The sequence below is a fragment of the Pelodiscus sinensis genome, chromosome 5 (genome assembly GCF_049634645.1).
Source record: "Pelodiscus sinensis isolate JC-2024 chromosome 5, ASM4963464v1, whole genome shotgun sequence".
Taxonomy (NCBI): Eukaryota; Metazoa; Chordata; order Testudines; family Trionychidae; genus Pelodiscus; species Pelodiscus sinensis.
In genome coordinates, this window is record NC_134715.1 from 98,517,321 (window position 1) to 98,543,006 (window position 25,686).

Consider the following 25,686-nt stretch of genomic DNA (forward strand, 5'->3'; position numbering starts at 1 on the left):
GTACAAATGAATAGGTTTTTTACACTACTGATAATAAACTTTTGGAAAACACTGCCTCAACAGATCAGTGAGACCAATAATTTACTATGCAGTTTTATACTACTATGACAACAATCATAATTAAATGAGATAGGATTAATAATCTTTTTTAGAAAATATAAACCTTCCAGATTCAGAATATAAGGAGACCACTACCTAAAGGCTTGTTTTCATTTTTAAAAATGCAGCATACACACTACCTACACTGATGAGACAGGTTCTCCCATCATCATAGATAATCCACCTCCTTGAAAGGCAGTGTTTAGGCTGACAGAAAAAAAATCATCCATTTACCTAGAGCTGTCCACATGGGGACTTAGGTCAGTTTAGCTAAGTTGCTCAGGGAGATGCATTTTTCATACCACTCACTGATGTATCTAAACCAACATAATTTTCTAATGTACATCAGGCCTAACAGAGATCAAGAAAGAAGGTCATTCCACAAATTTCTATTTTGTGGTTTCTTGCACATGCCTATGAAGTATCTGGTACTTACTGGTCACTGTCAGAAACAGATACTGTGCTTGATAGATCAGGAATCTGATCCAGTATAACAATGCTTATATTCACAATATAAAAATCAAACTATAAGAAAAATAATACATCCTCTTCTGCCATAATAATTCCTTTTTAATGGCCCTATTAGATAAACAATTGATGCTTGTTGGACAAGATTGCACAAATGAGTAGTGTCTCCTTGTACGGAAAGCTACCAGAGCAGTGGGAAAAGACTCAGCAGGTATTTCTGGTTCTGCAGATCTTACAAATTAGCAAATCTTTTCATACTGCATTTTCACAGCCAGTCTGTTAAAATTTCTTCTCCATCACCCTCTCACTGCAGCTGACATCACAGCTAATAATACAAACAAAACCTCAATCTACATCTGACATTCATGTAGGCTGGTAATGTACTGTACAAATTCGTCATAAAGAAAGCTAAGCCATTTGTGCTATTGTTTCAATTTTTTGTTTTTTGCCAAACTGAAAAAGTAGAACGAGACATCTAATGAATAAATGTGGGAAGTTGCATTTCATTATCAGTATTTACTCTGGTTGCAGTAGATTCAGCCTTCTTCCGTTTGCTGAAACATGAAAGATGCCTTGTTTTCATTAGTGTTCCTATATTGCACAGAGAATGAAACAAAGGTATCCAAAGGTTTTACATTACTGAACTGAAAAATATCTTTTCAAACTTTAAAATGAAAGTAAATCCAAAGTAATTAGTTATAACTGCATTGCTTTGCACTGATTGCAATTAAATGGTAAATATTTGAAGTAATAACAATTAAAAAACTAATATAACTTTCAAAGGGCTGTTTCCATGGAAAATCCAAATGAAAAACCAATACAAATCCTGATTAAAACCTAACCAACCAAAACACTGCAGATTACCAAGATTCCAATTAAATATGACAAATGAATACTTGACAAGTTTCAATTCCAATTCTATTTATGTCAGAATGATCCATTAATACTGAAGATTAAATTACCAGAATTTGAGCAATGCAATTGTACTATATAGCTAGACAAGTCATCTTCAAATCTGGCTCACAGAAAGCACTCACTCAAATGTCAAATGCTACATTTATAGAGGACCTAAAGTGCATTGCATCTTGTTCTGTCATCACCTATTGACTAATGTTAACAAAAATTTCTGGAGGCAGATGACATGCCACTGTCTAAATCCTGTTTTAAAAAGTGACAGCAGAATTCAAAAGTCAGTGGAGTATAATTTTCATCGCAATGTCACCCACATTTCATGGGGTTCAGTTCAAGATTTTGTGACTGTGACAAAAAATCTTCCTTGCTGTCTGCAATCATTTGAGACTTCTAACCTGCTACTCTTGTTTTGGAAATGTTCTTGGCATAATACTTTCATGTGCTAATTTGGTCTGGTTGTGCTTCTACTTATTCTCAAATCTACCTTATATAAGTATGTGATCTTAAAAAAGAAAAGTTACTTTCATCCTCAAAAAATAGCCTAATTTCATTTTTTTTTTAGTTTAACAACGAATATACAATAGAAATAGCTGACTCACAATTTCCAAAATTTAGGCAAACTAGAGTACATTGTATGTTGGAACTTCTGAGAAGTGAATAAATGTGGATAAAGCCACTTCTATTATTTAATGAAAGTAAGGATCAATCATAATCCTAAAGTTTATCCAAGGCTCCTTGTTTATATATTGTTTTATACAATATTGGATCCTTTAAGAACTGTGAACTTACTTAATTAAATCTCCAAAATACTTTTCTCTATTGCTCGGTATCTACCTAGATATAGCCAGTGCTTTAGCCTCATTTTCCTAAGCACTAAATATCAGTCTTAAACTAACAATCATAAAAGTATATCACAATGAAGGAAGCAGGTTCCCAAGAGCTTTCATTTTTTCTACCTCCTAAAATAATTTTGTATGTATATATATGCATGCAATGATTACTGAATTTAGGATAATTATTGTTTCCACTCAGTAGGGGGTCCATAATCTGTATGACTTGAAATAGTCATGCATTGTTGAAACGCAGACCCTCAGCAAATGTAGACTGCTGCAGTCCTTCTTCCTTATATACATTACATTTCTCAATTTCCTGACCACAGAGAATTATCTATTTTTATTGGGTCAATATGTCTATCTTAGGGGAAAAAACCAAGAAGAACAATTTTGAATTGCTGACTTGAACCTTTGAAGGAAGCTAAAGTCATGCACAATGCCAAACCAAATCCGCACTGTGTCTGAGGAGCTTATGAAACTCCATCCTCCTAACATATACAACTATACAAACTTGATTGGCAAACCCATCATTTAGCACATCAGAGCTCTTTGACATGCAGCAATCAACTATAGAGTTTATGGATACCATCCAAAGCCCACTGAAGTCCATGCACATTGACTTCAATGAGCTTTAGATAACTGTGGAATAGAAAATTATTTAAGCTCTATTATAAAAAGTATTTTGAAGTCCTCTATTTTCTATATAATTGTAGACACAAAAGAAAATTGAAGACTATTAAGTATTTAATTCCATAATTTTGTAATTACGGAACAATTACTTGTAATGCAAATCAGGATGCATTCCCTAGTCCATCCCCATGTATTAAAAAATCCTTAATTTAAATGATATTTTATAAAAGTATTTTTCACAATATACCATAGAAGAAGAAAGAAAACAGTGCTTTCCTTTCTAAATAATTCAGCACGGAGTAGAAACCTTAATATTATTTTGAAAACACGCTGCACACTATCGGGGGAAAGGTGAGATATTACATGGAGATTTTTAATTCCTATTTTCTTTATGCTGATGCTGCATAAATTCAATTTCAGGAAAATGTCATAAGCAATGGCTGTATGACAAATACAAAAATGGATGTAGAAAAGAGAACACACATCCCTTATCGGTTCCTTTTGTTAAAAAACGTGTATGCAATTTAATTTCCTTCAACCCAACCCCGATCTGATTTTTTAAAAATTATTTAACTTTTTCAGCAATGTAGTTTTATAATGTAAAAAAAAAAAAATGCTGCTGATTTTATTTGTATGATTATGTTCCATTATTTTGTATTGCTGCGTTTTAACAAATCTTACCATTTAAAATAAAATAGTTATAATTTATGCTATTTTATTTTATTATTTTGGACTGACCTTTCCACAAGTCTACTTATTATGGCTCACTAGTGTGATTATGTGTGTGAATGTTGTGTTTGCCCCTACCATTTTCCATATGCTCTGCCTCACCAACACTGCCATCCGGCGTAGTCCTTTCGTAGTTGTCCTCTGGGAGTGGAAGGGCACCCAGTCTTGGCCCTGATGAACTCTTACTGCTTGGTGTTTCTGACTCCTCCAGACCGCTGTCATAGCAACTCTGCAATGACCCTTGATGTGGGTCCTGAGGCTGACTCACAACAGAAAACGTCACTCTACGAAATGGCTGCAAGAGAAAAGATTCTGAATGTCACTGAAAAGTTAGATCTTTGAACAAGTGATTCTCAAAACATGACTTAAAACATACTAATACTAATATCTTAATGTTGACTAATTGAACATAAAACTTTGAAATTTTGTCTAATTTAAAATAAACAATGTGTAGTCTTTGAGGTGGCATGAGGATTGCTATGGATTTTTCATCTACATTAATGTAGGCTGACCCTAGACAAGTTTTTAAAAACCCCTATATCAGGTAAGAGAGAAACTATACAAGATTTACAAGATAAATGCTCAATTTTGAATTATGCTGTGACTGCTGGTAACACAAACACACACATAGACCATTTTAAAATCAATGTCCGTAGTTTTAGAAGCCAATCAATGTAAGACAGATACTAGAAACATAATGTACAGTCTTTCCTAGTTCTTTTGCCATAAAATTTAATGCCTGCAGATTGGGTGTGCTGCTAACTGACTTTATAAAGTCTTTAAAGTACCACTGGCACAGCTGAAACCAGATGCTTCCACTGGGACCATTCAAATGTTGATTATTATGGATTTGTGTTCATTCAAAATGTCAAATATTATAGAAGAAATAACTGTTGCTATAAAAGTTTACATACTGGACTCAGACACTCAAGATTATTTCAAGAAGTGGGTGCATTTTACCCTCAACGTTTAGAAGACACTAAATGTAGACTGGAAATTAGGAGGGGAAAAAAAGCTAGGTATCTACCTCCCATTGAAACATGCTGCACATTTCAATTGATTTTAATGCCAGTTAATAGGTATTAGGTTTTTTAAGTATTGCATCAGAAGTAACAAACAATAATAGTACATTTAATTTACTATTAATAGAATGCATTTCTATGTTGCAATAAAAGCTATTATACTAGAAAATTAGACCATATTTTAATCTCTAATCTGCACAAGGCAATTTTGTTTGTGTGTGTGTCACCTTCCACTCATATTGCCATTACCACTTGGCTCTACAAAGTACTGTGCAAACATTAATGTAAACAAAAACTGCGATCCTGAAAAGTGATGAATGAGTTTAAAGGTGGATCTTTTTGCTTTACTGGGGCATGTTTTGAAGGTGTAAAGCAATCTGTTAAGTGTTAATGTTAAATCTAGGTAGGATTATGCATATAAAGTACTAAGCAGGTACTCTTGTAAACCAGTAAATCATGGCAGACTATAAACGTGATTTTTGTGTTAATATTAGAAAAATTGAGATTGACAGTATGTTCGTGGTAAATCTTAAAACTTTTAAAGTTTGCTGATATTAATTGATATTGAGTGTCAGTCTGTAAGTTTTACTCGTGACTCTAAAGTATGTCCATGATGAGGAGCAGAAATAAAGGTGAAAAAAGGGGCAAATAAACTACAAAGTGGAGATCCAAAGCTCTGAAAGTGGGAGGAGAGGACAGACAGCAAGAGAGAGGGTTAGTGCTCTTGTATAGGAACCTTCGCACTATTTAATGTCAGATTCTTTTTCTTGGGGAGCCTTGGCAAGGTGGATTTTGATGGTTGTATCCCTTTCTACATGACCCAAAGCTCTTTCTCCTTAAAGGGAGCATTCTTCAGCAAATCAGCAGGCTGAACCTCATAGGAATTTTAAATCCCTTTCCAGGGGTGTTAAAGCAGTAGGGAAGAATAAGGTCACTAATATTCTGCACTGTAAAATATTTAGATCATATGTATTCCATTTCATATGTTAGATTACATAGTGCGTCATTTGCTATTAACAGTTTGCTCACGTATATCTTGTATTTAAATAATGGTTTAGTGCTTAATTCATATAATTTTATGTCTATACAGCTAGCTATCATGTTATCTTTAATACTGTAGACAGCCACTTCAACTCACTGTATTTTCTCAGTCCATTGGACTTTAAAGAATTTTAAATGGATGCCAAACATGGATATATCTATTTTTTCTCTACCATGACTTTTTCAGATAATTTAAGAATACTCTCAAGTACAACTGTGATCCTATACAGATTTACTTTACAAGGATAAGTAAATCAACGAAATATCACTATTCTCATTACATTGACAGAACTCAGAGGATATTCCCATCATTTGCTATATTCATTTCTTCATATTGTGACCATGTAAGGTGACTGGTCACCTTACTTGAGTACACTGGAGATGAGATATTTTTGTTTTGTTAAATATGGGCATATTATTTCCTAGGAATATTAAAGCTCCTATTACATTTCAAATGGATCATTTAGGCTTTGTCTACACTGCAGTGTTTTTATGCAAGAAGATTTTGCAGAAGAGATCTTCCGCAAAAACTTCTTGTGCAAAAATGCATCCACACCTCAAAAGCACATCGCAAAAGCAATGCGCTTTTTCACAAGAGAGCATCCACACACCATGGACGCTCTTGCGCAAGAAAACTCTGATTGCTATTAACAGAATGGCCATCAGAGCACCTGAGCATTTTCTGATAGGCTCTTTTTGTGCAAGAATCCCCTGCAGAGCATCTACACATGCCTTTTCGCGCAAGAGCTGTAGCGCAAAAAGGAGTTATTCCTCGTGGGGAGAGGAATAACTTTATCAACAAAAGCCCTCTGTTCTGTCAATTTACTGTATTTTTTTGCGCAAAAACGCGCATGAGGTATAGACGCTCTGCCAGTTTTGGGCAAAACCAACAATTTTTGTGCAAAAACCTTTTAGTATAGACATAGCCATAGTGTGGTTCACTGAACAACTTGATTGTAATAAAATGGTGTGGGAGGGAAAAGTATGTGCCAATTATAGATGCTGTCAGAACAAGAAACTTAAAATATGGAACATATTTATAATAAATCTGTTTACCTACATAAGCTTAATATACATCTGGCAAATTCCTTATAGTTCTAAAGGAAAATGAAAAGCAAAAAGAGTGTCAACAAAAAAAAAAACCCAATGCTCTCAGCTAAGCAATTAAAACACCAAGTATTTTTTAAAAATCAGATTAAAATATTATGTGTAAGTAAAAGCTGCCAATGCACCATGAGCTATAAAACATGACTTCCTTTGAATATACAGTATTATGCTAACAGGAATAAATCATGCCCCTTCCCTGCTGCAACAAATGGACCCTGTGCCACAGAAGTTGTGCCTGATGTGTATGTGCTACACACACTCTTTGAAGCACCAAGTTCTGTTCCAGGTTTGCTCTGTGCATGTGAACGAGTGGACAACTGTAAGGCTCCGGCAGAGAAACTACTGTCTCTGTATAGAGTAAGGGATGAAGCATGTAAAGCCCTGTACAAATCATTAAAGAGTAGCCTCTATAGTTGCTCTAAGGCCTAGGAGAAGGATTTGTTCCCACCTACTATCAGTTCATCGTCTCAATGCCCAGCATCACTTCTCAGGGCATGTCTACACTGCAGGCTTCTTTTGGAATAAGCTTTTCCAGAAGATATCTTACGGAAAAGCTTGTCTCAAAATAGAGTGCCCACACTACAGTCCACAAGCCTCAAAATTAGTCCAAAGCAGGTTCCCCGAATGTGGACATGCCACCTCGACTTCAATTGCATCCACACTGCAACCGCATTCTTCCGAAAGAAAATCGAAAGAACAGAGGGGTTTTTCTGACATTAGTAATCCTCATTATATGAGGAAGAAGCCGTTTTCTGAAAGTGCTCTTTTGGAAAAAGGCATGTGTGTGAAGCAAACGGGGAGGGGGAGAAAGAGGGAGTTCTTTCGAAAGAAGATGAAAGAGGAAAAAGCACAGGTGCCCTCCATCCATAGTAATCACATTCCATCCATAGTAATCACAGCTTAAATGCCAGATAGAGTCCATTCAGTGTGAATGTAATACTTTGAAAAAGCAGATTGCTTTTTCAATGTCTTTTGCAGTGAGGAGGCTCTCTTTTGGAAGAAGTTTTTCCGGAAAATCTTTTCCTGAAAAGCTTCTTTCAAAAGAAGCCTGCAGTCTAGACATAGCCCCAGAGTCCCAGGAGGCACTGGGGAGGAATAACTTTAGACTGGCCTTAGTGAAGGGCTATTTTGACATAGTAGCAGTGGAGTGTCTACACACACCCTCTTCCAAAAAAGCTTTTTTGGGAAAAGGGCTTATTCCTCGTGGAATGAGGTTTACCGCTGAAGGAAAAAGATGTCTGTTATTTGGATTTTCTGTCAAAATAACTCAATTGTAGTGTGAATGCTAGTATTGTTTTTCCAGAATAATGGCCGTTTAGATGCATCCTCAGGTAGGGTCCTAGGGTCAAGTTTGGGACTCAATGAACTGGCCTCCTAATAATACTCCGAAACCTGCATACAGTGGCATTCCATTTATAATCAATGAAAATGAAAGACTTAAATTTGTCAATGCTTTTTAGTGCACAAATCACAAATCTAATAATAGTAAGCCTGTGCCTATGCTGAGATTGCTTTATGGCAGGAAGAGCATCTTAGTTATGATTGCACTGCTGTTATTTTTAAATAACTCCTCTCATTTCTAGCCTTCAAGCAGGGTTGAAACACTGAACTGAAAAGTCACTCGGCGCTCACATATTTTGTAAATTATACTTCTTAACTTTTCTCCTTCCCCCTTGAGCTTGTTTTTATATTCAGGTTTATAATGCCAACATTACACTTATGCATGTGAAGTATTATATTTAAAGAGGATGGCAGGAGCAGCTGAGCAATGCAGTGGAGAGCAGCTGAACCAGTGTTGCACATTACATTTCTTTTGTATTGCCACTTTCATTCTGCCTTCAGAGGACTGCTGCAAAACAGCAGCTTTTTAGAGTAGAATATGTATAACCTCTACAAGGTAACTTGGGATGAGTGCAATCTCCACAGAGACACATTGAATAAGCTTCCACGGTTGTAGGTGGAGAGAAGAAGCGTTCCAAATTCCAGTTCTGGTCAAGAGTGGCGATATGTGACACAATACAATACTAAAGGTACAGAATAGCTGTGAGCAATTTGGTCTGATCAGTGACTCCAAAGCCCTGCAATCTGAGTCACAGATCACTACGTTGACCTTATATTGACTAAATCTACCAGTTCATAGAGAAAACTTACCAGAGCAAGATTAATGAGAAATGTATTTTCCCTACCCAACTCCCCTAATGAAGAAAAAGGCTATAGTTTAGTATCTGCTGAAATAAGTGACAAAACTCTCATGTTCACTACAGGAAACAGGATAGTATCCATAGAAAAAAAGAAGATAGTTCCTTATCTTTCCTGCAGCAGTGTGGCCAAGGTTCAATGTGTCTGTCCCCATCAGTCCCTCAGCCCCACCCTTAACCTCATGATATTTTGGTCAAATATGCTAAAAAGGTGAATGCCTGAAACAATAATACATAGTCATCTAACCCTTCTCCCCCCTCCTCCCACCCTCCACAAAGTGACATTTAAGACAGGAGAGGAAGAAGCTTTGTTTTTAGTCAAAACAGTAAACACCTTAAAATATATACATGTATCAGTTTTTGGAAAGAAGAATGCATTCTGCTTCCTAGCTGAGATAATATATAAATATGCTTGTCTTATGGTTACATCCTGCCTTGAAAAATGTGTATTGTAACATGCCAGAGTGAAAGCATCCTATAATGTGAGATATCAGATAAATAATGATAATTCATACTAACTCATATTCACTCCCATAATAAACAGTGAAACATATAAAGACAACACCCTAACAAGGACAGAAAAGACATACAAATACATATACAGGTAGAGAAAACTGAAAATGTGGAGAAAACTCCAGATGATGTAAATTTAATTGATTGCCATGGAGCTTTGCTGATTTGTACCAGCTGAGAAACCAGGCCTCTATTTTACGATGATTAGTATATGGAGATGTAAGGATAGTTTGTGATGTACTGTAAAAAACCTTGTATCTGGACTAGGGTTCAAGGAGTGATGGGAGCAGGCATTAGCTAAATTCCAAATGACTGCACAGCTGTTTTATTAATCTCCTTAGATGTCTTCTCAGCACATTACTTAGACTGTTAATTCTTTAGGACAGGACTCATCTTTTGGTTCCATTTTTGGGGTCCTGGTCTATGTTTGGGGATCCCAGGTGCTACCACAATACAAATACAAAGTAATACATTTGGGCACTATGCAGTCTTGCTTATTTTGCATTGAAAAAAATATTTCTGTATTCACACTTAGATGTTGTTGTGCAAAATAGATATAATCTGTCAAAGTAGTAGTTATCTGCAAGAGATACCAGCTGATCAGATCAGAGTACATCTGCACTGCAGGTGGGAGTGTGCTTCCCAGCATGGATAAACAGACATATCCTAGCTTAGCTGTAGCTAGCACTCTAAAAAGGGTAGTGTAGTCAGGCATAGCACAGGCAGCAGCTAAGTCTAATGCATGAGTACAACCTTGCCCAGATGCCTATGGTACTACCCCTCATCCAGTTAGCCTTGCAGAATCTGGCCTTAAAATGCAAAGGCCATGCCCCTTATCCAGGTTCCACCATGGAACCACTCATCAGCAGGTCTGACCATCAATATTTGGAAAGTGTAAATAAGATTATGGTAAATCAAGAATGTGGTGCAAAATATGAGCTTTGGGTTTTTGTCTGACACCTCCAACCTCCATGCTCCACACACTTTTTCTGTTTGCCACTAGGCAGAAATGACTTAAACACCAGTTTGAGCAACTTCTTCCACATTGGGCATTCAATCCCAGTGTTTGCATAGTCACCCACTCCTAGAGGTTTTGTTTTAAAACATGGAGGCCTACTCATGGATATGACAAATCAGTACCTCATGGATATGAAATACTACCTAGGATGATTTTGCACCATCACTTTCAAGAATGATGTGAAAATTAATTGGCATTTTGCAGCATTTATTATACTTCTAAAGACAATGTAGACATTAGAATTTTGATCTCTTTATTGCATGACTTCTAAGAGTCAGATTATCTAAGTAAAATAAATTTTCTGGATTTCAAATAACCCAATTGTTCCTAAAAAAGAAAACCCCAAAGAAACCCCTTCTAACATGTTAGCCTTTTGGTTTTGAGACTTGTGCAGTGATGCATTTAATGAGGTGCGAGGCACTCTCCATCTAGAAGATGTGAACAGATGTCAGGAATTTGAGACCTCTTTTCCTTTCCTATATTGTTAAAGAAATAAAGTTCCCTGTTAGGACCCTTCCAACAGAGAGAAGATCCTTGGGGAGATAAAAAAAGGAATGTGGAATTGGAAAGGTTGAAAGCCCTGAGCTTGGTTACTACTTTTTATTCTCTACATTTAAAGATGTGATAGAACATTTTTGAATTATTAAAAATTAACATTTTAAAACACATTCAGATTTTAATGTTGCCATTTTTCTCTAGTGCCAGTCTAAGCAGGAATTATCTGAGACAAAATTAACATGCATAATATTCAGTTCAGTACAGCCCATTTAGTCCATTCCACTGACTTTAAATGAGTATGATATAATTCCAGCAAAATCTTTTCCCTAAGAATGATGTGAAAGTTAATTGGCATTTTGCAGCATTTATTATACTTCTAAAGACAATGCAGACATTACAATTTTGATCTCTTTATTGCATGACTTCTAAGAGTCGGATCATCTAAGTAAAATAAATGTTCTATATGTCTTGCTTCTTGGAGTAAGATAAGGACTTGTACTTTTTTGTTAAAAAGAAAAAGACGCTGATGACAAAATGTTTTTTAGTGGAACAATTAAGAGGCACTGCTTTGATTAACTCAATACATATGAAAATAGAAAATTTGGGACATACACATGCTATTGACTGTTGACTGTGGTGCTTTCAATGATCAACAAAATGACAAGCACCGTATAACCGGATACCTACGTTACTGGAACAGGATACTATTAAGCCTAAGAAAACCCAAGTATTATATATTTATATACTTTGAAAAAACTTGTCATGAATTTGGGGGCACTTGGCATGAAGGTTGCTGATATAGTTCATCTCTGCGCAAAACAGAAAACTGCAGTGTTTCTATTAAAAAAAGAAACATTAAGAAGGACTGGAAATTACTAGGAATGCATTTTGACTTACATACATTATGACCCTTTCATATGACATATTTTATTAATGAAAATTCACTTTACACATTCCTTAAATGCTGATCAACAATATCAACTTATAAGCTCTCAGACGTCAACATATGATGAAAGAATGGTTATTTTTCCTAAGCCAGTAGTGGTGGTCCCTTGAGATGTTGCAGTCTGTGTGGAACCCACTACAGGTACACATGTGCCTCATGTATGCAAGATCAGGTATTTTGTCCTCATGCTTTCGTGCACAGAGTGGCTCCAACGCACTCTCAGTTTCCTCATAAATTGAAATCTGAGGGCTCTTTAAAGTATATCATGGGGTCCACATTGACTACAACACCTCAAATAATCACAGCTACTATTGGATAAATAAATGTTCTTACACTAAAAGAAGAATGTCAATGTGGATTCCACTGTACATTACTAGTAAGCAGTATCCCCTCAGGATGGTGGGAGTGAGAAATTGTAGCTGCATCAATGAAGAGTGATTGTACTACTACTCTCCTGATCAGGCAGGTAAGTCTAAAACACAGTGTTTGACCAAGGTCAATGAGTTACTCTACATGGCCACTGTGCAGATTTCTGGTATATAGTTTTCTTTGATTTGACTATAAGCATTTGACTCCATCAACCATGAGGCCCTCTAGAAGATCCTGTGATACACTAGCTGTCCACAAAAAATCATTATTATACATCTCTTACTCGACAATCTATAGGCCATGATACTCGACAATGGAAATGCATATGAACCAATTGACGCAAGGACTGGAGTCAAACAAGGATGTGTGATAGCACCTCACCATATAATATTTTTCTGGCAGCCATGTTCCAGGTTATTGGAGATGACTTCCCAGGTAGAGTCGAAATAACCCACAAGATGGTTGCTAGCTTCTTCAATCTGGGTCACTTCAGAGCCAAGACCAAGACCACAACAATGTCAGGGATAGAATTTCAGTATTCTGACTATGCCGAGGTTAGTGCCATCTTGGAAGATGGTCTCTAAGCAATCATCAACGTTTTTGTTGCGGCCTACTGCAGGTTAGGACTAACTCTTAATAGACAAAAGATCAAGGTTCTCTTTCAGACAACACCCACTATATCATTTTCCAAACCAACCATCACGGTGGACGACCAAGTGCTGGAGAATATCAACAGCTTCCCCTGTCTTGGAAACTATCCGTCAAGCCATGCTGATATTCATGATGACATCCACCATCAAATGTCCAGTTCAGTTTGTGGACATTGATGGTGGCAGTGTCAAGATGTCATAGAGTTTGAGTGATTTCTCTTGTATGATCATTGTTTGGATATTTAGAATCTTTGTTTTGCTATGGATGTTTACAGAGATGAGTTTTCGATGACCGTGACATCAAGATGCAGGTGAAGATCAACGTCTACTATGCTGAAGACATCCCAATGTTACTATCTGGAGCTGAAGCCTGGACTCCCTATAGACGTCGTATTAAGCTCTGGAAAAATTCCACTAAAGGTACCCGAGGAGAATATTGAGTGGCAGGATAGATGGACAAATGTGAGTGTCCTCGCAGAGGCTGAATCCTGCATCATCAAGGCAATAATCATGCACAGGCAGTTATGATGGTCTGGTCACATGATCAGGATGCCTGACTAACCTTTGCCTAAACAGATTTTCTATGCTCAGCTGAGGACTGAGACAAGGTCTCATAGTAGGCAAAGTGTTACAGAAACATCCTTAAAAACACATTGGTAAAGTGCAACATTGACAATGAAACCTGGGAGAGGCTATGTTGGTTAGCAGATCCTGGACTGCTTTGAAGTCATCAAATGCTGTGCCAGGGCTAGTGTCACCATTTCATTAGGTAACAATGATGACTCCTTCAGTGGAGAATGATCATGCTGTCATTCCATACAGTTTTGGGGCACTGACCAACAGCTCAGGAATTGGTGGTCTGGGTAGTGACACTCCTGTAGAGCTCCAATTTCCTCTTGTTCTTCAATGTAAAGGAGGGGGATCTTCTGACCGACACTAGAAATGATGGTTTCCAAGAGTCACTGTAGGCAGGTGGTTGTGGCTGGTCAGACCAATGCTATTCCTGCATCCTTTGTAATGATACCATACAAGTGGGATCTCTAATACTGCCTCTAGAATCATGCTCAGATGGTAACAGTGAGATGTCTTTGTTTGATAATGGGAAGAAGCAGTGCAAAAGACAATGGAGAAGGACAAGTAAAGAGGTATAGTATTTCCAAATGGCATTGCCAAGGAATGATGTCTTGATGTGATTTCCAAGTCTAGGGTTGCACCAGTAGAGATTGTGTTCCTGGAGAGGATCTTAATGCTTCAGTGAGATCATAATGTGGTCCTGTAATCAGCACCATAGTCAGTGAAGATGCCTTCATTGCTGTGAATGCTGGTGGTGTCTATTTACCTAGCAGCACTCTTCTAGCAAAGGACTTAGGCTCCTTATCCCTGGAGTACAGTTTTTCTCTCTATGGCGTAGTCCTTCTCTATGTTCAGAGCCATGTTTAACTTCCTCTCTGTCCTTCCTTTTAAACATAACTTTCTTTTAGGGCACAGTGCCAGCTCCAACTGTGGCAGCCACACAAACACATTGTTCAAGAAGAGCATTTATGCATCAACTGCAGCGGAGCAGATAGGGCTATTTATGACAAATACAGCTCATCACTTTATTTCACCTACTTTAAGAATGAGTCCTTGTTTCCATTTAGATCTACCTTAAGTTTGAAGTTTTAAAACAAAGCCATTTATGAATTATAGTGACTGGGGGAAAACATTGGACACTAGTTGAAAGAAGTCACTTTCAACACTATAAAAACTAAAACTTGTCCTAGATGGCAGCAGTGACATTTCTATTGCCAATTTTTATTACAATGCCTGTCAAGAGGACTTACATGTGCTTTAATGGGGAAAAAACATATAGGATTATATATATATATATATATATATATATATATATTTAACTCTGGAGTTGCTCCTGATACATTCATAATAAGTTTGCACAGGCAAATTAGTACAAGAGATTTCTAAATCTCTGGTGAACATGGCAATACATCATTAAGGGGTTTTTTTTATGTTAACTGTATCCATTTTCAATGCCCAGTTGACTGCTATCATTGTGAACCAACATAGACTTCATAGAATACTAGGACTGGAAGGGACCTCGAGAGGTCATTGAGTCCAGAGTCCTTCCCCCATGGCAGGACCAAATACTGTCCGGACCATTCCTGATAGACATTTATCTAACCTACTCTTAAATATCTCTAGAGATGGAGATTCCACAACCTCCCTGGGAAATTTATTCCAGTGTTTGACTACCCTGACAGGGTATGTCTACACTACCCCCCTAGTTCGAACTAGGGGGGGGTAATGTAGTCATACGGAGTTGCAAATGAAGCCCGGGACTTGAATTTCCCGGGCTTCATTTGCATAAAGCCGGCCGACGCCATTTTTAAATGCCGGCTAGTTCGGACCCCGTGCCACGCGGCTACACGCGGCACGGACTAGCTAGTTCGGATTAGGCTTCCTAATCCGAACTAGCTGTACACCTCGTTCCACTTCCTAATCTGAACTAGCTAGTCCGTGCCGCGTGTAGCCGCGCGGCACGGGGTCCGAACTAGCCAGCATTTAAAAATGGCGCCGGCCGGCTTTATGCAAATGAAGCCCGGGAAATTCAAATCCCGGGCTTCATTTGCCACTCCGTATGACTACATTACCCCCCCTAGTTCGAACTAGGGGGGTAGTGTAGACATACCCACAGATAGGAACTTTTTCCTAATGTCCAACCTAAACCTTCCTTGTTGCAGTTTAAGCCCATTGCTTCTTGTTCTATCCTCAGAGGCCAAGATAAACAAGTTTTCTCTCTTCTCCTCATGACACCCTTTTAAATACCTGAAAAGGCTTACTGGCCAGTAATTGCAAGGATCACCTTTAGAACTCTTTTTAAAGGTTAAACATGATAAAGCTGCTCCAGATGCAACTAAATCCACTGGTTGCTACTCAGAATCTCTTCCCTATTCAAAACAATTCTTGACACTATTGCGTCATAAAGGAGGTGCTAATGCTCCTCCTCACTCTCAGCCCACATACTGTGCTCACAGGACACTGATTGTATCTGCCTCACAGAACCCCTCACAACCCTCCTTCAGTTTGTTCACAAGGTAAATAATCAATTCTTTCCTGTTACTCCTTAGTCTCATGAACCATGCTTCTCCTTCCTCCCCCACTCCATCAGAGTAAAATTAATCTCAAGACAGAAGGCTTGCACAACACCCTGCTGCTTCCACAATTTAAGCAATGGTCAGGACTTTTGTTGTGAACATCACCTGTCACCCTGATTTGACTGAAGTAAATTATTTCCTATCTGGCCAAGAAAATTAAATCACACAAACACTTTGGGTCTGGCCCACGAAAGCTCATCATCTAATAAACCATCTTGTTAGTCTTTAAAGTGCTACATTGTCCTGCATTTTGCTTCAACTTTTTTCCTTCTGAGGGATGTCAACCTTAATTTCAATTACCAGCACCTGGGATGTATATGCAGGTGGCTCAGACGGAAAGATAAAGCAACAGTAGCAGCTGCATCACATTTAAGTTTCACACATGCTTTCCATTATAAGAAAGAACAGTCCTCTAAAACTCCCATCATTTTTTTTCTCCCCAGTTTTCTTTCTATTTCAAAACTTGCTTGCACAAGGAGGTCTGCTAACTATTTTTTCCATCTGAATTGAAAACTGTTTTCTGGAAATTCACTTCTTCATTGTTCTTCTGTTCTATGAGTAGGATCAAGAATCTTTTATGTTTCTCGGCTTCCTCACTCGGTAGGTCTGCAACAAACTGCTTGAATATATAGATGGGTTTCAATCAGCAGTGCACACAGGGCACTTTTTTAAAGTTTTAATACAGTAAACCCAGTATGCTCGTTTTCTGATCACTACTGTATTTTTTTGGAAAGTACCAACTAATTGGTACCTCCTTATTATTTGTAGCAAAGAAAAACATTGTGTCTTCTGGTATCTCTACATTATTTATGGACTGTGTCCTTTCAGCCAGTTTCTTAGTCTCTACACAGCAATTATTATTAACTTTTTTTACTCCATTGTGATTCAAGTTCCTGGTCAGCTGTGCTTTTACTGTAATGGAACAGTGGATGAATGAGTCCATTCTATATTTAATCAGAGCTAGGTAATTCAGAGACTAATCACCCATTTCAGAATTTACTATTACAGACCCTATCTCTCACCTGCCACTGTTCACCAGGATTTGGGGGTGGAGAAATAGCTAGCTAGCAAAGAAAGAAAGAAATGGAAGAGACCGCAAGAGGTCATCAAATCCAGTTCCTTGCACTCACAGCAGGACCAAGCACCACAGATGTTTGTCTAACCTGCACTTAAATATCTCCAATGACAGAGACTCTACAACCACCCTAAGCAATTTATTCTGGTAATTAACCCATCCTGACAATTAGGAAGTTCTTCCTAATGTCCAACCTAAACCTCCCATGTAGATGGACACACACACACACACACACCTTGAGACTGAATGTATTTGTATAAATAAGGAGTAATACTCATGTAAAGCTAGTGTAAGTCAGGGAATCAGGCTCGCCAATGAGGAGTCAAAGAGAGCAACTGACCCGGAGCCTGATGATACAATAGGGCCCAGGGCTTTCAGACAACACTATTGCTATTACAGCAGCAACTGAAGCCCTGGGCCCTTTAAATTATTGCCAGAGTGTCACACAACATGCTCCAGAGTCCTGGGCAGCACACTCTGGATGTCTCTAAGTGCTAGGGAGAGGCCATAACATGATCCAGGTGATGCTGAGGGCTAGCTGCCCCATTTCCAATCCCACCCAACTCTTCCATTCAACGAGCATGGAGCTGCTCCCCCCACCTTGCCCAGGGGGCTGGCTAGTGCCTGGAGGGAATTTTATCCATGTATAGCTATATCTAGACATATATAGATAATGTGGCTGGAGGAAATTAGTTGGGACTGATCTTGCTTTGGGTGTTATTTTGAATTATTCTTGCTTTGAGAATTAGTTGGACTAGATGACCTTCTGAGGTGTCTTCTGATAGCCTTGTAATTTTGCAGGTCATAAGTTATGAATGTATGTTATAGCATAAAGTTTGAATTAAACTTAAATACAAGATGTAGGTCTCAGACAGGCCAGGCAGCTTTGTTAACTTAGCTCCAGCTCTGTTTGATGTTAGCATATTCTGATGTTAAAGTGAAAGGATGGAATATTGGAATACATAGTGATGTATTAGGCAAAGCCTTGTAATAGATAGAAAGAAGTTTAATGTTGAAAGACTCTGTAACTTTGTTAAAGTGACTAGAAGTACCCTTTGTTCTATGCTGCAATTGTGTAAATGTGTTGTTTGTGTGAATGTTTTAGGGGAAATAAGTGTGAAGGCCACTGCATGCCCAGATGATCAGAGGAGGAACCGGAGACACAGGCTATGTCTACACTATGTGCCTGTGTCTAGACTGGCAAGTTTTTCCGCAAAATCATCTGCTTCTGCGAAAAAACTTGCCAGCTGTCTACACTGGCCGCTTGAATTTCCGGAAAAGCACTGACGATCTCATGTAAGATCGTCAGTGCTTTTCCGGAAATACTATGCTGCTCCCGTTCAGGCAAAAGTCTTTTTTGGAAAGACTTTTGCACAAAAGGGCCAGTGTAAACAGCACAGTACTGTTTTCCGCAAAAACGCCCCGATCGCGAAAATGGCGATTGGGGCTCTTTTGCGGAAAACCGCCTCTAGATTGGCCACGGATGCTTTTCCGCAAAAAGTGCTTTTGCAGAAAAGCATCCTGCCAATCTAGACGTGCTTTTCCGAAAATGCTTTTAACGGAAAACTTTTCTGTTAAAAGCATTTTTGGAAAATCATGCCAGTGTAGATGTAGCCTGTGGGATTTTCCGGGATACCAATCCACCACATCCAGGGAACACATCTGTTGTTCTGCTTTTTTTTTTTGGAAGAGCATATGTGCTCTTTTCGAAGCCCTGCCTTTCTCCTCCCACGAGGAAGAAGGGCTTTTCTGAAAGAAGAGGCTTTTCCGAAATTTAGCCCAGTATGACAGGCAAAATTTCGGAAAAGCCTCTTCTAAAAAACTATCAGAAAAAGATACACAAATTGCGGAGCACAATTTGCATGCCTTTTTCTGATAGATTATTGTAGTCTAGACATCGCCCCTGAAGCACCAAATAAATATCAACTAAAGCACACTGAAGAGGAAGATTACTATGGCAGATTGATGAACCCTGAAGTTAGTGGCAAGTAACCCTTGATAGAGAACTGATAACTTTCACTGGAAGATGACACCCATGAGGGGTCGTCAGCACACCAATATCAGATGACCACTAGAACAAATTCCAGATAAACATATGTTGCAGAAAGACTGATTGTGATGTTGAGTGACTGATTAAAGCCTGACAAGGCAAAATGCATAGACTTGCATGGAAGGAAAATCCTATAAAGGATGGAGTGTCTTGTATTGTTCTTGGGGTTCCATCCTGCTATGACTACGGAGCATCAGTCCAGACTGACAAGAACCTGGCTCCTTTCTTGTACCCGACCTATCTGGCCAATAGGTTGGGCTCAGCAACAAACTGGTAACTATTCCATCAACAGGACGTGTGTGTGTGAATGCATCTGCTACTTCGTAATGTTATCAATAAATGTGGTGTGTTGCCATATTCCTCTGAAAAAGATCCCATGTGCTTCTTTTAAACATAACATTCTAAGCCTAGTTTTCTATGATTCTTTGAACTTCATTAAATAAAATCACTTCTCAATTTAACCCTGTAGACCAAACTAGTAGCTGGTCAACCCCAGGATTTGGGTTGTGAGAAGGAAGCGCTAAAGAGATTTTAGGCATCTTTGTTCACACTCCTCCAGATTCCTTAAGCACAATTGGGATGCATTGTGGGATCTCAGGAGTTAGCCCATTTCTCTTAAGTGTATCAGACTACACAAGAGCTCTAATTATTCCCTAACTTACACCAGTTTTACACCCATACTACTCCTTACTTACATATATACAGGAAGACCCAAGGCATGAAGCAGTCAAGAATCGGGCTATTAAAGTTTGCAGTGTCAGCACTACACTGATGCAGCGGCACTGCTTGACAGCACAGCAGCTCTTACTTTCCCTGATTTTCTGTAAGACCTAACAAGGAGGGGTAGGAAGTCAGGCTACCACAGTGATGCTGACACTGAAATTTGGTATCATTTAAATTCAGTGACAACAATAACCATCACCGTCACCATACTAAAATGATTATTGTTCACTTTCCTTTGTGTTTTACTTATCTTCATTATTTCCACTGCTGTTGGTATTTATCCAACCAAATACATTTGAAAATGCTGCTCTAAAGTTAGATGAAGCTATTAGGAGACCATCACTACTAGTCTCAAGGAATCAATCAATGTCAGATGCTAGTAAGATAAATATAATGACATTGATATGTGTATGGGACAGATCTGTCGAGGGGAAGAACAGTAACATCAACTAATCACGCAAATTCAAGGTGTTTCTTTAAGTATTGGTTTTTTGACAAAACATGCCATTATACTTTTCTTTGTACTCATTCTTAATTGCTAGCAGTTTGTTAAAAGACTAACAAACAAAATATTAATGAACAATTACTATTCTGTGTGAATGCAGTCAGCCCACACAACTTTTTATTTCCCTTTACAGTCACACATTTCTATCATTCTAAATTTCTATTGTAGTGTTTAATGTACAACTGGCAAATTAAACAGGAATTATTTTTCCATAAGAATGCTGTAACACCTTAAAGAAGTACTACAACAAAAAAAGAAAAAAAGACAAATACTTTGACAAGAAGACAGCGCTTGTATATTAGTTAAAAGCATTAACAAATGAAAGTTGCATAACGGCTGAATAAAATGTCAATAAAGACTCTGTAAAACTCTATATCAGAAGGAATCTCAAGGTTTGTCTACACTGCCTGCAGTTCACACTCTGGTGGCTGAACTACTCCTAAGTGAATAAAAACAAAACTGATGCCATTTTCAGCAAAAATGAACAAATGTAATTGCATTTTAACTGTTTATGCTCATACTTCTTATAATGTATAATAAATGTCCTGTAGTCTATTTGGTAAAAAAAAAATAAAAATCTCAGTAATACAGCAACTCACTGCAGCTACTGCTATATATATCTGTGCTCATCTAACCATGGCCAGTATTTTATAAGAATTACGATGTCTGAAGATTAGTGGAGAATACATTAGTGAGCTTTCACTTTGCTGAAATATTTCCAGTAGGGAATCCATACCTCCCACTCTGCAGCTATCCTAGACAGAAGGGTCTGTACCCATGTTATCTTCCCACAAAATCCTCCTTCTCCCCTGCCTCCCCTTCCTCTTTGTCCCATACAAGTTCCTAAGAATCACTTCTTTTTCCCATTACCTGATAAGCTTTTCCCTCAGCCTGGAGATTGTGTAGGCCCTTCTCTCACCTTCCTTCCTTCCTTCTCTGATTTCTTAGGCCTTACAGTGTTCTTTCCCCTCACTCCTGCAATCAATTACAGAGAGAGTAGGGGGCTTATTGCTGCCATTTGGCACCACAAGCACTTAACCACTAAGTATGTTCTTGGCTCATGACACCCCCTCAATTTTTTCAGTTTTGTAGTGAGATGTAGAGATTGGGGTGGAGCCAGCAGTAGAACTGGGCAACAGGGAGCATGCTGAGTGAACAAGAAGAGAATGTCAGCTGCCAGACTTGCCTAGAAATAGCCAGGAGGGTAGTCTCCAGTAGCAGACAGAAGGTAAGCATTTCTAAAAAGTTCTGACTGCTGGCCAGAAAAGCAAGACACCCATGAGGGAAGTTGGGGAGCAGGAAAAGAGACATAAAATAGATTTTAAGAAGGTCTGCCTCCAGCTCACGCAACTTTTTGTTTTGTGACAGCAGCAGAAAAAAGTAGAAGCAGAGGGCATATGAGACATTCTGTTACAGCAACTACAGTTATATGAGGAGCTATAGAAATGGTGGCTGAAATGATTGTGGGTTTTTTTGTCTATTCACAGAAATATATTGACTGTCTAATTGTTATTTCAGTTTCTCACCATTTGGACCACTACAAGATCCAGGCACCTGTAAAGTCCTCTTTTTCATGTCTAATGGGAAAGGAACATAAGTAGTAATCCATTGGCCTTTGTTCCCAACAGTTTTAATATCAATTTTATAATATTTTAATATTATGCACCTTTATGATAATATCTCTCCTTTTACTTTCCAGGTGAAATTGTACTAATGTTTTTGTGTCTGGAAGTGCAATTTTACTTATTCTAGTATTGTCTTCCATGCCTTGAATAGAATCCATTCCTCTTCTTTCTAATCGTCCTAATCATTTCCATTGCATTCATCTGACCTTTTTTATTTCTTTTTTAGATGAAGGGACTAAAATGTTGCATTCAGAGTAAAGGGAATGCACTACTTTATATAAATGGAACTACAATATTTTTCATGTTTGTCACTATATCCTTTTACACAGAGTCTAAAACTTTATTTTTTAATTTTCCTCAGTGATGTCTACAACATTATTCTTGAGAGGTTAAACTAGTTGAGAAAACATCAGTGCCTACAGGTTGCTTAAATTGTTCTTTTCAGTACTGATGACATTGAACTTGTATGAAACCACTGACTTGTCTAACCGGCAAAATGTGTCTAGGTCTTTTGGAGTTTCTATCACAAATAATGTAGCCTACATGTTCTTGTGGGATCTACTTCACTTTCATCCTTATCCACTGTATAATTTAATAACTATATTAAGCACTGAGTCTAGTAGTAATCCATTTACTGGTCTTGACTTCTTTCCATGATGACATTTGGCCATTTAGTTCTACTCTACTTACTTACCAGATTTTAATCCACAAAAGGACATTCTCCCTCACTGTGAGTTAAACAGTTCTTAGTAGCCTTTTCCAATTCTTCATAACAAAAATCCTTTAAAGTCTATGGCTTTGTGATTCCCCCTACACTGTGTGAAAAGGAAGTCTGCTTCCTTCTTCCACCAGGGAATAGCTAATAATTTTGTTCTCTTCCATTTGGCCAGCAGAATATTTTTTCCTGTGTTTTTAATTATTAACTTTTATATAATGGAAAAGTAGGTAAGTTGAATTGAATCAAACAAGTAGCAGAGTTTCCCTGACCCAAAGACTCTGTAGCTTAAAAGCAGAATGGATACAAGTACGGCTAGTATAATAACAAGCAGTCAATATCCTCAATCATTATAGCTGAAAACCATCTAGATCAATAATGGTTATAAAATTTTTTTGGAAACACTGGGAGGAAGCTGGCATACACTAATAAGAAGGAATGTTACCGTGTAAAAATTGGTCAGAATGATGTTAAAACCACTAAGTATGTAGCGGACAAAAAATATAAGTAGAAAATGGATTTGAAATTAAAATTCCTGACCATGGCTCAAGGTGAGAACTGGAAAAAGAATCAGGTCTTAGAACAGTAACTCAAAATTAAGCCACATGATCTCCTAAGTGAAGGATTGTATCTCTCGTATCTTAAACGTAGTATAAACAAACACATGCATAAAAATATTCCAAACTATATTTCACCATTATACAGATAATATGAACTCATTAAAAATTCTGCTGAATCATCATGCTAAGTCACTCATTCCTCCTCCTCATCAAAACCAATTCTAGTAGTTAGTACTAAAAGCAGCCACAGATAGCTGTTAAAGAATGTTTTATGGGATATAGTGACTGTTTTGGGTGGTACAGTTTTTCACATCTGAGAAACAGAGAAGCAGATCCAGGTGCAGATAAGTAAGCTGTGAGCCATCCAGGAGGTACACAGCAGTTAGGTGTGGTCTAAGTGCTTAGTTCTGGATTCACTTTGTGAAGAGGAGCCCCAGATGTATTGGAACTGGCACATCTGGTTCAATGTTGCTGTGATCAAACACAGCTAAATCGTGGAGAGAAGGTGGTGCAGATGGAATGTTTTTGTTCTTTTGTGATCCCTGGCTGCCGGAGTAGACCTCAGGAGTCTTGTTGTAACTCTGAAGCTCTAAATAACTGAAAGACACACAGAGCTTCCCTTTAGAAGAGGGTGTGGGAATATAACAATTAACTTAATGCACTGAACAGAGCTACATCAGTTTACATGATCTGAGGATCTGGCATATGGTTCCTGGAGTTTTCATCTCATGACATAACCTTTAATTAAAGCTTAATTCCTGAAGACTCCAGGACAATCTTGGAGCAGGCACACCAATGGGAGGAGAGTGGGGGGGGGGGGAGGGCAGGCAAAGCGGACAGTTGCTCGGGACCCGGTGATTCAAAGGCGCCTGGGGATCCCAGTCACCTCCACTGCTACTGCATCAGTAGTAGTAGTGGCCAGAGTCCCAGGTCCTTTAAATCTCTATTACAGCACCACGCCACATGCTCCTTCCAGCTCTGTGGCTGAGGAAGTGGGTATGCTGTGAAGGGCTGGCTGCCTGGTCCCCCCCTTTCCAACTGAGGGTATGTCTACACTACAGCGCTAGTTCGAACTAACTTAGTTCGAATTAGTTAATTCGAACTAAGCTAATTTGAACTAACGCGTCTACAACTAAAAACTAGTTCGAATGAGCGTTTTGCTAATTCGAACTAGCAAGTCCACATTGAGTGGACTCTGAACAGGGCTTAAGGATGGCCGGAAGCAGTGCCGGCAGGGCATAAGAGGAGGACTTAGAGCATGGAGATGCTGTCTCAGGCTAGCCGAGGGCTGCGCTTAAAGGGTCCCGACCCCCACCCCGGACACACAGTTCTCAGGGGTGCCCCGCTTGCAAAGAAGTTCTGGCTTGGAGTGCCCGGAGTACCCACACTGGGCACATCACACCACTCGGACATCAGCACGGCTGCACTTGCCGCAGGCTGCCATCTGGGGAGAGGGGGCAATTGGGGGGCTGCAGGAGAGCTTCCACCCCCAGAAGCCCGCAGAGCCAGCCCAGTCCTCCCCATCGGGGGCTCGTACCCCATTCCTCCCTCACCTCCTTCCACTTACTCCTTCCCTAGCCCCCCTTCTTATTGATGTACAAAATAAAGATAACGTTTCTTCCAACATTGACTCTGTCTTTATTGAAAAAAACTGGGGGAGACTGGGAAAAGGAGGTGGGAGAGGGGAAGAGAAAGGCTGGGAGAAGGGAGGGCAACTAACATGATCAGGGGTTGGGAACAGGTCCCAGATGAAGAAAGGCTACAGAGACTGGGACTGTTCAGCATAGAAAAGAGGAGACGGAGGGGGGACAGGATAGAGGTCTCTAAAAGCAGGGGTTGGGTGGAGAGGGTGCATTCAGAAAAGTTCTTCCTGAGTTCCCATAAAGAAGGACTAGAGGACACCAAAGGAAAGGAATGGGTAGCAGGCTTGAAACTAGTAAGAGAAAGTTGTTGTTCTTCACAAAGCAAATAGTTAACCTGCGGAACTCCTTGCTGCAGGAGGCTGTGAAGGCTACAACTAGAACAGAGTTTAAAGGGAAGTGAGATCAAGTCATGGAGGTTGGGTCCATGGAGTGGTCTTAGCCAGGGGGTAGGAGTGGTGTCCCTGCCCAAAGTTTGTGGAAGGCTGGAGAGGGATGGCACGAGACAAATGGCTTGGTCACTGTCTTCGGTCCATCCCCTCCAGGGTCCCTAGGGTTGGCCGCTGTCGGCAGACAGGCTACTGGGCTAGATGGACCTTTGGTCTGACCCA

At 39.0% G+C, this 25,686-nt stretch overlaps 1 protein-coding gene across 9 annotated transcripts in view; it reads right to left on the reverse strand.

The window, feature by feature from the left end:
- PCDH7 (protocadherin 7) overlaps positions 1-25,686 on the reverse strand; it is a 399,732-nt gene that overhangs the window by 218,030 nt on the left and 156,016 nt on the right. For 3 of the 9 annotated variants that reach the window (XM_075930606.1, XM_075930608.1, XM_075930609.1), the window contains one exon: positions 3,858-3,966. The exons of 1 other annotated variant lie outside the window; for it this stretch is intronic. In XM_075930606.1, coding sequence (XP_075786721.1) covers positions 3,858-3,966 — 109 coding nt within the window. Of the gene's footprint in view, positions 1-3,749; positions 3,967-25,686 lie in introns of those variants that run through there. 5 more of the 9 variants (XM_075930604.1, XM_075930607.1, XM_075930605.1 and 2 more) reach the window with 3 other exon arrangements.